This window comes from Barbus barbus (genome assembly GCF_936440315.1).
Source record: "Barbus barbus genome assembly, chromosome: 21".
Classification (NCBI taxonomy): domain Eukaryota; kingdom Metazoa; phylum Chordata; class Actinopteri; order Cypriniformes; family Cyprinidae; genus Barbus; species Barbus barbus.
The window spans coordinates 29,741,792-29,754,580 of NC_136749.1; the positions used below are offsets into that span (position 1 = coordinate 29,741,792).

Below are 12,789 nucleotides of genomic sequence, written 5' to 3' on the forward strand. Positions count from 1 at the left end.
TGCACAGTAAGGCGGGCGATCCGTTCTATGAAGCGCAGGAGAATCACAATCTCATCGGCGTGGCAAACGTCTTCCTGGAGTGTCTGTTTCATGACGTGAAGCTGCAGTACGCCGTTCCCATCATCAGCCAGCAGGGGGAGGTGAACAGATGTCTGTGTGGTGAACAGTAGTGCTGTGTTCGATACATCGACACGACGAGGCATCGTCACAGAGATCTAACGATATGAGTATCCATACAGCTGTCTCTGTATCAATATTGTGTGCAGCAGTGGACCATGCTTACTTTGAATACAAGAACACCCTTTAAAATGGAGTAGAAAAGTGTGAGGTTTCTAAAAAATAATAGAGCATAATATATAGGCTACAGCAAGGTTTAATCAGAGGAACACAAGATATAAAGAGACGTAATCCCCGAAACAGAGCTTCATACTTGCGCAATACGGATAAGTGTGTTACTTATCTTTGTTGTTTATTATGTTCTCAGAAAAGTGTAATTCATCAAGTGTTCATTTATGAAAGAGAGGGTACATTATTATTTATGGGCTTAAAAACAATCAGAATATTGCACCTGGTGGGGAGTGCCCAATGTAAACATGAAACATATGCCATTATCTATATTGTATTGTGGTAGAGTTATGGAGGCCCTTCATAATGCAGAGGTCAACTGCCTGCTCTGCTAATAGTTAGCAACGGCCCTATAGTATGCAGTGTTTAATAAACAGCTGTTTTACTACATTCTTCAGAGGTGAAGTTCAGTGCAGTCCTGTATTGTGACTTTGCTGGTGATACACAGCCCTAGTGAACAGGCTGTTAGAGGCGTCTCTCACCCGTCTCGTCTCGATCTCTGTTGAAAGGTGGCGGGTCGTCTGCAGGTGGAGCTGCTGCGTGTGAGCGGCGTCGTTCCTGAGAGTTTGGCCGGAGGAGATGATTCCTCCGAGAACTCCAGCGAGAGCAGCGGATACGAGGTCATGGACAACAACGGAGAGATCGTCCACATGGCCAGAAAACTCACCTGCAGGGTAAAACACTCATTTATCAATCTCGCCTCTGCTTGTGATCCGAGTTTAAGTCATTTACAACAACATGCACCAACCTTCTTCATGAATTTGTAATGAGAAGCACTTTTGAGATGCTGTTATCAATAAAAGAGAAGCGTTAAATAGCTTCCTGCATTTTTCCACCAAAATAAAACATAATGGTTTAATGTTTGGGGAAAAAAAGTATTATAAATATAAATATTAGGACTGTAATTTTATATTGGTACTGTAAAATAATAGTTATTTTACATTATTTTTCTTAAATACAAAATCTTACAATAGCAATATTTCTTGCTTAATATGTTTAATAATATATATTTATAATTAATATAAAATTGTTGTTATTTTTTGTTTATAGATAATTATAAATTTTTAAATAATGATTAGTAATAATATTAATTAATTGATATTTGTATATTAATTAATAATGTTATATAATATTAAATATTTTCATTTAATATTTTTTTTATTTGTTGTTTTATATATATATATACACACACACACGCTCACACTAGGTGTTACAATCCCACATTATATATGTTATTTATAGATGTATTAATTATTAATATATTTATAGTACTTAATAAATAATAACATATTATTTAGCATTTTTAAATAATAATTTAAATTTATGCAGCCCTACAAACAAACCTTTTTTTTCACATCACATTTTTTATCAGAAAAAATCATTTAGCCCTTATTTAATATTGACTAATCATGTTTTTATTCCATGCAAATTTAAAGATTTGTTGTTGTTTGTTTGTTGATAAATTAAACATTGTTAGTGCAAATTGTGCTGGTTTAATGATAAACTTATCCCTAATGCTACCCTTCATGTAACAGTGGATTTATGAATGATATCTATCATCTAATTATTATAAAAATAATTATTTTTGCATATACAAAAATATGATCATGTTTGTGGTAAAACTCTGATATATCTGTCTGTTATAGTAAGTATGAGCAGTGTTTAGTTTTGTCATAAACACTCACTGCAGCGCTTGCGTTGTATCTCGGGTCAGGTGCGGATCAGAGAGGCGTCTGGTCTCCCTCTCAATCTCTCCAACTTCGTCTTCTGTCAGTACTCCTTCTGGGAACAATCTGAGCCCGCTGTGGCTCCGCCCATCGTCAGCCCGGACACGCCCCCCTCACAGACGGCCGACGCCCACTTCACTGTGCGCTTTGACCACTGCAGGGTAAAAACATTCACTAGAGTACCTGTGTTGTTTTAGTATCAATGAGATACTATTTGCTTTTTATAGTTTTGATTTTATATTATCTGTTTTATGTCATGAATGTTTGTAAATCTCTACCCAGACTTTCTTCTGTAATTTAAAATCCGTAAAATATCATTCTCAGACTTACTCTAGAACATAAATCTGAAGACTTAGTAACAACCGTCAAGTGCAGTGATTAGGAAAGTAGTATATATTATATTATATTAAAAATATATAATTTGCTAGCCTGTTTTATTCACATGCATCACACACTGGCGGTCAAATATTTAAAATAAGACTTTTTATTTATTCATTTATTTTTTTGAAAGAAGGCTGAATTTATTTGATCAAAAATACAGTAACAAATATTAATGCTATAAAAAATGACACTTCTGTTAAACGTATATTAAACTGTAATTTATTTATCTGATGCGCAGCTGAATTTTCAGCATCATTACTCTTCAGAAATTATTCTAATTTACTGATTTGCTGCTTAATTATTATCAGTTTTTATTTGTGATCAATTATTACTAATGGTCCTTATTATTATCAATACTGAAAACTGTTTTTGCTTAATATTTTTATGGGAACTGTAATACTTTTTCAGGATTATTTGATAAATTCAAAGTTAAAGAACAGCATTTATTTGAAATATAATTTGTGATATCTTTATATTTATTTATTTTTATTCATTCATTATTTTTTCAATCAATTAATTAATTAATTAATCTACTTACTATTTATCTATCTATTTTCTCCTAGAGATGGCATAAGATAGAGTGGAGCTGAAATTTGTTTATTTATTATTTGTATCTGTTATAATATTTTTTTTGTTTTTATTTATTATTATTATTATTAAATATTAGTCATTTAGCAGACACTTATCTAAAGCGACTTACAAATGAGGACAATGGAAGTAAAATCAACAAAAGAGCAATAATAATAATAATAAGTGCTATGGCAAGTCTCAGTTAGCTTAACATATAATAAATATATGTATAATAAATAAAAAGAAAACAAACAGATAGAATACAAAAAGATTAGAGAAGCTAGTGTTAATATTTATTTATTTAATAATTATTTATATTATAAATAATAATGTTTTATCAAATATAACATTGTAAGATTAAATATAACAGCTATTGTTATATTTGTTTATTTACTTTTGTTTTAAGATAATATTGTATACAACTCATTGAAATATTATGATTATTTTAAATGTTATGAGTTTGCCATGAATGTGCTGATATGGCGTTAAATGATAAATAAATCAATCTGCTTTCTTTGCAGGATTTCGTGGTGCATGTGACGGAGGAGTTTCTGGAGTTTATCTCAGACGGCGCTCTGGCCATCGAGGTCTGGGGTCACCGGTACGCTGGGAACGGCCGGTCAGTGCGGGAGCTGGACGCACTGCAGGCCAAGAGACGGACGCTCAGAGACAGGTGCGTTTCCTCGCATATACGACATATATCCTCGCATATACGACCAGAGTCTGGCATACGTGTGTGCAGAGCCTAAAATAAAATAAATAACTCTCGCCAAGCACCAAACACAGGTTAAAATCAGCATTGGTGCGTTCATGAAACAATGTTACTCACTTGTAACTTCTTTATTGATTCTAACAATGCCTGGGAATGCAATATGGTTTAGTGCGATTATCAGACCGTAAAGACTGTGTTGTAATTATATAAATATGTAATCTGATGTGCCTCCTTGTGATATTTTCATGTGAGCTGTGTTTTCAGTGTCGAACTCTGTCTCTGCAAGCGCTGTGAGTTTGAGTCACTCATAACATGCGCCAAACATCTTCCTAAGTTTATAATGAGAAGAGTTTATACATTTTCTGTTAACAAAAGAGAAGTTCCCCTGCACTTTTTCACTAAAATAAAAGCTCTGTGGTTTATTATTATTATTATAAGTTAAAGTTGTTATTATTATTATTAAATGTGTCAGTTCAATAGTATTATAGAGATGTTTTGTTATTGGTTTAATGTTTATAATTTAATAATAATGATCATTGTTAGTAGTAGTAGTATTGCAATTAGATGGTTTTCCCTGATTTGTTCTGCCTATTTTTAAATGAATAATGCACGCACAATTTCAATATTTATTCATTTATTTATGAACACCGTTTCATAGTTGATTAAAATATTTATTGCCAGCAAATTTTCTCAAGTCAAAAAAATAATAATACATATTATTATTATAATATTTTTAATGAAATAATGAACACAGTTTCATGGTTGGTAAAAAATTATATTGTCGGTAAATTTTCTCAAGTCACAAAATGACTAAAAAATCATCACTGAAATTTAAAAATTAGATGTGCTTCCCCAATTTGTTCTGCCTGTTTTTTAATGAAGTAATGCACATACTGTTTCATAATACAGTTTCATCAAACATTTATGGCTAGTATATTTTCTCTAGTCACAAGCCATTGGCAGATGTTAGTTTTGTGTGCTCATCTGCATGTGTGTGTGTGTTTGACAGGTGGAGTGAAGTGTCTCGTCAGATCGAGCTGTGGGTCTCCATACAGGAGCTGAACGAGCAGGGCGAGTATTCGTCTGTAGAGCTTCATCTCAGCAGAGACGTCAGCACCGGAGGAGTGTTTCAGCTGCGCCAGGTGCGCCTGCAGTCTGCATTTATTAATAATGAGAGCTGCTGATATCCAGGAGCGTGTGTGTGTGTGTGTGTGTGCGCTCATCTGTGTGTGTGTGCGCGCTTGTATGTGTGTGTGTGGGTGCGTGCTCATCTGTGTGTGTGTGTGGGTGCGTGCGTGTGTGCGCGCTCATCTGTGTGTGTGTGTGTTCAGGGTCACTCGCGGAGGCTGCAGGTGAGTGTCCAGCCGGTCCAGCACTCGGGGACCCTGCCGCTGCTGGTGGAGGCTGTCCTTTCCGTCTCCATCGGCTGCGTTTCTGCTCGATCCACCAAACTACAGAGACCTCTGGACAGCTATCAGGTCAGTGAGACCAACACACACACACACACACACACACACGGCAGAGCATCTAGACCATAAGAAAACATTTTAAGTGATACAAACTTGAACTGAAATGAGGGTTATTCTTGTTAATGAAAACTAAAATTAACACCATTAATTTTTTTTTTAATTGTTACTTGAAATAAAATAAATGTTAGCTGAAATAATATATATATATAAAAATTTAAACACATTTTCATTTAGTTTAGCTTGATGTACTAAAATAACTCAAACTAAAATGGAAATAAAAATAAAGACTATATAGACATATTAAAAAAACAGAAGATATAAAAATAAAAATTCAAACTATTAATAAAAACCACAATAGTATCTCATTGATACTAAAATAACAGATCTGCAGCATCCTTCACTTAAAATGTTAGACTTTAGAAGTTTTCTTTTTATTATTATTTTTACAGAAGTACAACATAGTTAAAATAAAAATAGATATGCAAAAAAGAGAGAGAGGGAATGGAAAATGGGAAAAAGTATATAGAAAAAGTGACATTAAAATTAAATTAACATGAATGATCAGGGTATTATTAATATATAAATATTAATTTATATATTTATCTAATTTAAAGTAGATTACATATTTTCATGGTTCAGTACTTTTTTATTTTTGTAATAAAGTTCAGCAATGTTTTAGTTTTCATTCAGCATCCATTTGAAAAACTATCGGTTGATTTATCGGTTATTATCGGTGTGGTCCAACTTCGTTATCGGTAAAATGCACCAGCGTTTGGAGTGTGATTGTGAGTCCGTGAGTGGATCTGAGTGTGTGACAGGCTGTATTCTCTCCAGCAGAGGGAGGAAGACGCCGATATGGATAGTTATCAGGTACACTGACTTCTGCTGATCATGTGCTTCAGACAGGAGTGTGATGAAATTAAGATCATAATCGTCCATTAATGAGGCTGATATTATAATCTCGCTGAGAGATTCCTGCACTAACACGCGGCTGTCTTCACCGGTCACATGATCAGTGCATGGCTGCATTATTCTGCATGTTTACATGTGTTTGAGCTGCTCTAGATGCGTACAGTACGAGCGCTTCATCTGAAAACGCCACACTGGATTTAATCTGCCTTTATTCATTCATCTATGTGTTTATTCTGATGTTGTGTAAGTATCGAATCTTGATGCTTGGCTCCAAATTTGCACCTGACGCCGTGTCTACACTGGATTACACTGAAATCTGTTATTTTATTATTGGCATAGTGCATAATATGATGCATACAAAAGATGATTTAAATCAGACCAGAAGGCAGGAATATTTTGAGCTGACCTGGATCGAATGCTCAGATGTTACTGAAGTACTCAAAATTCTAAATCATATAAAATAATAATATAAAGAGACAAAAAAGTTAGAATTTAGAAACTTTTTTTAACAAATAAATTTAAATTAAAACAAGTTTAAATAAAAATAAGATTTAAATAAAAAAAGATAAAACCAAGAAATAAAGAAAAAATACATTATGCATGCTGTCAAATTAAATAAAAAATCATATAATTTACAGCATATTATGGTTTTGTTTTTTAATTAAATTAATACATTTAATTATTATTATTTAAAGAGCATGTCATTAGACTAGTTTTGTGATCGTGTCTTGTGACTGGTTCAGACAGAGATGATCACCTTTTTAAACTAATTTATATATATATATATATATGTATATATATATATATATATATGTGAATATATATATATATATATATATGGGAATATTATCAAAAGGCTGAAAAATATAGAACATTTTTACAAAGAATTGTATACGTATTTTATGTAATGTTTAATATATAATTTGTATAATTATATTTTAATAATACTGCTACTAATAATTATATATATGCAACATCATTACATAAAACTATCATTTTATTGTGTATAATTTTAATAATTGTATATAATATGTGTTTATGTAATATATTTTTGTCATATGTATAATGATGATGATAATAATAATATATAAATGAAACTTTTTCATTTTTTAATGTTGTATACTTTTCAGCCTTTTGGTGACATTCAATATATTTATCACTATTTATCTATAATAATAATATTAAATATACCAATAGTTTATATTGGTCCATATTTTTCAGCCTTCTGATGATATTCAATATATATATATATATCAGGTTTTTTATAATTAGGCATTAAAAATATATTAAACAGTATTGTTTACTTGTGGCATCATGCCGCTGGTGTTTATTGTAGACACGGTGTGAGATGGACGCGCTCTATGTGGATTGATCAGTGGGATGAACTTCAGATGGGATCTTCAGACTCTTTTCCACTCGATTTAAGTCTCAAACGAGCCGTAATGGCCCACTGACGGCAGTGAAGCTAAGGTGTGTATGTGTTTCTGCAGGAGGAGGATCTGAACTGCGTCCGGGAGCGCTGGTCTGATGCTCTCATCAAGCGCAGGGAGTATCTGGAGGAGCAGATCAAGAAGATCATCAATAAGTCAGGTTGGCGTTTGAAGCGTGTGCTGGTGGTGCTGATCTGATGCTGCTGCTGCTGTAATGTAATGGGCTGTGATTTCCAGAAAAGTCAGAAGAGGACGTGGAGCGAGAGGCCCGGCTGGTGGAGCAGTGGGTGGGTCTGACGGAGGAGAGGAACGCTGTGCTGGTTCCGGCCCCTGGCAGCGGGATCCCGGGGGCCCCGGCGGACTGGTGAGATCTGCTGTAAACCAGTCCTGCTCAATCTTAGCAGGTTTAGAAGACAAGCTGTTTGATATGTGACCCTGGACCACAAAACCTTTAGACTCTAAAGGTTTCTAGACTCTCTTTTAATGCTTAAATTCAATTTTATTAATAAAAAAGCATGAAACTTACAATATTAAACAGCAATTTATGGAAAGTTTAACAAAAATTTAATTTTGAAGGCCGTATGAAATATGTTTTTCCATTAACTTTCTGGATTCCATTTGAATGGTTTTATTAAATATTATTAAACAAAAGCATCTCTAATTAATTGATTTTATAAAAAAATAAAATATATATATATATATATATATATATATATATATATATATTATTTTATCCCCCAGAAATATTTACATTTTCCTGCTAAATAAATTCTGATAAATCATTTTTCTGGTAAATATTCCTAGTACTATTATTACATTAAGTAACATTTCTGTCACAGTTTCAAATGACAAAAATTAAATTGTAAAAGTAAAAAATACTATAACACCGTTATATTTAAAAATTTAAATGATATTAAATTAAAGGAAATTAAAGGATTCACGTTATTGTAATAGTATAATATTTATTTTAAACAAAATAAAGATAAAAATAAAAAATAATAATATAAATGTAAATATTTGCTGGGTTATTACATTGATTTAAGTGTTTTGTGTTGTGTTGTTGTTGCTCAAGGGTTCCCCCTGCTGGCATGGAGGCTCATATTCCTGTGCTGTTCCTGGATCTGAATGGTGAGATATATTGATCTTCTGGGGCCAGTTCTGCAAAACGTTTAATCTGGATCAGAATAATTTGGATTTGGAAATCCCATGTTTTGCTATCCAGGATCAGGTAACCCATCTTACTTATGTACCGGTTTTTCAAAGCAAAATTGGATTGGATCACCCTCATACACACTTTTTAAGATTTCCAAATCTGGATTACTAGTGCTTTACGGAGCCCCTAAAGGGACATGGTGACGGAAGAAAAAAATTGCCAATGTTTTGCATTGCATTTACACAAATAACTACTTCTGACTGGTCCATCTCTGATGATTGTGCCAATGTAGTTTAAAAAACAACAACTTTAAATTAAATATAATATTTTTGTTTGATATTCACAGCTCTTTGGCCATTTGGGGATATATTACATGTTAAAATGTATTTTTTGGATCATTTTTAAAATTTTATTAAATTTTTGTTCCTGAAATCCACCCTTCTTCTGGGATCAGAATAATCCAGTGTTTTTGGATCAAAACTATCCCAATCTCACTAAAACATTTTGAACAACACAAACTGAGGATTTAAACCAGATCCAAACCAAGATTGGATTTTGTGATCTAATCCGAATTCAGAATGCTTTTTATCTTTTGAACAAACCATTTTCATGATTTGATCCAATCCGGTGGCTAAAATCTGATCAGATTACTTTTGAACAATTGGCCCCAGGGTTCAAGGCCTGAAGGTTTTTCTGGTTTACATGACCCTGTCAGAGCAGTGATTTAGGCTTGTTTGCTTGTGATGTGTGTTTTGCAGCTGATAACCTGACGGTGAATGATCAGCTGACCGGTCCTCACGCCGCCGGCGTCAACTCAATCCTTCCCAAAGAGCACGGCAGCCCATTCTTCTACCTGCCCATCATCAGACACAGCCATGACGAGGTGACAGGAGTTACACCTGTTCGTTTGTTTTCTACATGAGTCATATAAAATAACTTAATAGCCTCAGAGCTCATGGTCGGTCTGTTTTGAGAGGCTTATATGTTAGGATTTCTCATATGTAAATGACCCAATGTGAATAATGCTGTCAAACAATTAATCGCATACAAAATAAAAGTTTTTGTTTGCATAATATATGTGTGTGTTCTGTGTATATTTATTATGCATATATAAATTCACACACATACTGTATATATTTTGAAAATATTTACATGTATATTTATATTCATATAATTTATATTATAAATATATTTTTCTGAAATATGTACATGCATGTGTGTGTATTTATATATACATAATAAATATACACAGCATACATAAATTATGTAAACAAAAACTTTTATATGTGTATATATATATTATTGTTATATTATATATTGTTTGTTTGGTTTTTTTTGGACAAAAGATTATAGTAATGCTAAACTAATAAAATTAGCCAGTGAGAGTAATCAAAATTACAACAACAACAGAAACCTCAAGGTATATGTCTAGATGCATTACAGTCATCAGAATATGGGATTTTATGATGTTGAATTGTCTTGAAAAAATGTTTTATTTAAAAAAAAAAATTATAATGGACCTAAAATTTGCTTTATACAAATAATATTTTTTCTCCTCCTCTTCTTTTTTTTCTGTTTATTTGTTTAATTATTTAAATTTATTTATTCATTAGTTTTTTGTTTTTGCTTTTTTAAACAAGAAATTATGGTAATGATAATTTAATTAAATTAACCAGTGAGAACAATGCAATAATAAAAATAAAAAAACTTTTTAGGATGTTGAATTGTCGAAATAATGTCTAAAAATGGTTTATGACTCCGTTTTCAGTTTCATAAAACACTTTTCATAAAACACAACACAATTCTCGATGTAACACACACAAATCTAACAGGAATTAATATCAGGGCAAAGGTGTTTACAAATGCTTGCTTTTGATATGTGTATTATGTATATGTGCTTAATTTTGCAAGAGATGTGAGGCATTTTGCATTTTGTGTGTGCAATTCTTGGATTTGTGTGTAAAGTTTTGAAAAAAGAGGCAAAGTTTTGAAAATGTAAGCAGCTAAAAAAAAATTGTAATATGTGACTGATGTAGCTTTCACATGTCTTGATTTCTCTTGCTCAGGTGTCGGCTGTGTGTTCCTGGGATTCTTCCATCCACGACTCCATCTATCTGAACCGGATCACGGCGCCCAGCGAGCGGATTTACCTGATCGTGAAAGCCACGGTTCAGCTCAGTCACCCGGCGTCTGTGGAGCTGGTGCTGCGCAAGAGGATCGCCGTCAACATCTACAACAAACAGGTCTGGAAACACTGGGAGGCTTCCTTACACTAAAGTCAACGGGATTGCTCTTAAGTACTTATTAAAACAAGAATTATTGTGCACCGCTGTTTCGTGATTTTTCACATCAACTCTGCGTCTAAAACTCTGATTTCCCTCCTTTCAGTTGCCATTAGAATTCTCACATTTCTTCTTGTTAATTATTTTATTCATTTTTATATTTTATGGACACTAACAGTAAGATTTTTAATGTTGCTCACCAAGCCTGCATTTATTTGATCCAAAATAAAGCAAAAGTAGTAATACTGCTTTCTATTTGAATATATTTTAAAATATAATTTATTCCTGTGATTTCAAAACTGAATTTTTAGCATCATTACTCCAGTCACATGATCCTTCAGAAATCATTCTAATATTCTAGTTTGCTGCTCAAAAACATTATTATGTTGAAAACTGCTGAGTAGAATTTGTTCAGGTTTCTTTGATGAATATTCAGGTTTCATTTATCTGAAATAGAAATCTTTTGTAACATTATAAATGTCTTTATCATCACTTTTGATCAATTAAAAGCATCCTCGCTAAATAAAAGTAGTAATTTCTATAACCCCCCCCCGAAAAAAATAAATTATACTGACTCCAAGCTTTTGAGTGGCATACTGTATAATGTTACAAAAGCTTTTGATTTCAGATAAATGCTGATCTTTGGATCTTTCTATTAATTAAAGAATCTTGAAAAAAATGTACTGTTAAATATTGATAATAATAATAACTGTTTCTTGAGCAGTAAATCAGTATATTAGAATGATTTCTGAAGAATCATGTGACACTGAAGACTGAAGTAATAATGCTGAAAATTCAGCTGCACATCACAGAAATAAATTACATTTTACAATATATTCAAATAGAAAACAGTTATTTTAAATAGTAAAAATATTTCACAATATTACTGCTTTTGCTGTATTTTGGATCAAATAAATGCATGCTTGGTGAGCAAAAGATTCTTTAAAAACATAAAAAATCTTAGTTCAAAAACTTTTGACTGGTAGTGTATTATCTAGTTTAATCTAAATACATGACTGATGTCTCACAGAGTTTCACTCAGAGCCTGAAGAGACGGATGTCTTTGAAGAACGTTCTGTACTCCTGTGGACTGACGTATGAGATCGTGTCCAACATACCAAAGGTACAAACTTCACACTGTTTCCTCTTCATGATTGTCTTTCTGAATGCACTGATCACACACCTGCTGTCTTCATGAACAGGCATCTGAGGAGCCAGAGGAGCGCGAGACTCTGGCCTTGATGGCGGCGCGAGGAGAGAGCGAGGAGACGCTCGATGGAGAGACATACATAGAGAAATACACCAGAGGAGTGCTGGAGGTGGACAATATTCTGTGTCTGGAGAGACTGCGGCAGGTTTGGCTTCACTTTAGGACAGATGTCTCTCACTATCTGCTGTTTCTGCTGGAGTGTTTAGTAGAGTTCGACCGATATAGATTTTTTTATAATCAATACCGATTATTTACATGTTTTTGTGCACGATAACCGATATTCAGAACCATGCTGTTTCTGTTAGAGTGTTTAGTGGAATTCGAAAGATATAGATTTTTTTTAATAACTATACAATTATTTGCATGATAATATACCTGATAACCAATATACAGAACCAAAATGTATTTATTGTTTTACTTGTATCTGCTGTTTCTGCTGGAGTGTTCAGTAGAGATTGACCGATATTGATTTTTTTGACCGATACTGAAACAGATTATTTGCATGTTTATATGCCTGATAACCAATATGCAGAACTAATATTCATTTATTGTTTTAATTCTATCTGCTGTTTCTGTTAGTGTTTAGTAGAGATTGACC

General features: G+C 32.9%; 1 protein-coding gene across 1 annotated transcript in view; it reads left to right on the top strand.

Moving 5' to 3' along the window:
* Nucleotides 1–12,789, top strand: part of LOC306887284 (kinesin-like protein KIF13A) — a 65,960-nt gene that overhangs the window by 45,349 nt on the left and 7,822 nt on the right. The window contains exons 20-33 of the mRNA XM_079444910.1: nucleotides 1–140; nucleotides 855–1,019; nucleotides 2,060–2,233; nucleotides 3,545–3,696; nucleotides 4,745–4,877; nucleotides 5,067–5,213; nucleotides 6,042–6,074; nucleotides 7,607–7,706; nucleotides 7,784–7,910; nucleotides 8,619–8,674; nucleotides 9,458–9,582; nucleotides 10,766–10,942; nucleotides 12,012–12,104; nucleotides 12,184–12,336. The exon at nucleotides 1–140 is cut by the window's left edge and continues 10 nt beyond it. Coding sequence (XP_079301036.1) covers nucleotides 1–140; nucleotides 855–1,019; nucleotides 2,060–2,233; nucleotides 3,545–3,696; nucleotides 4,745–4,877; nucleotides 5,067–5,213; nucleotides 6,042–6,074; nucleotides 7,607–7,706; nucleotides 7,784–7,910; nucleotides 8,619–8,674; nucleotides 9,458–9,582; nucleotides 10,766–10,942; nucleotides 12,012–12,104; nucleotides 12,184–12,336 — 1,775 coding nt within the window. The remainder of the gene's footprint in view (nucleotides 141–854; nucleotides 1,020–2,059; nucleotides 2,234–3,544; nucleotides 3,697–4,744; nucleotides 4,878–5,066; nucleotides 5,214–6,041; nucleotides 6,075–7,606; nucleotides 7,707–7,783; nucleotides 7,911–8,618; nucleotides 8,675–9,457; nucleotides 9,583–10,765; nucleotides 10,943–12,011; nucleotides 12,105–12,183; nucleotides 12,337–12,789) is intronic.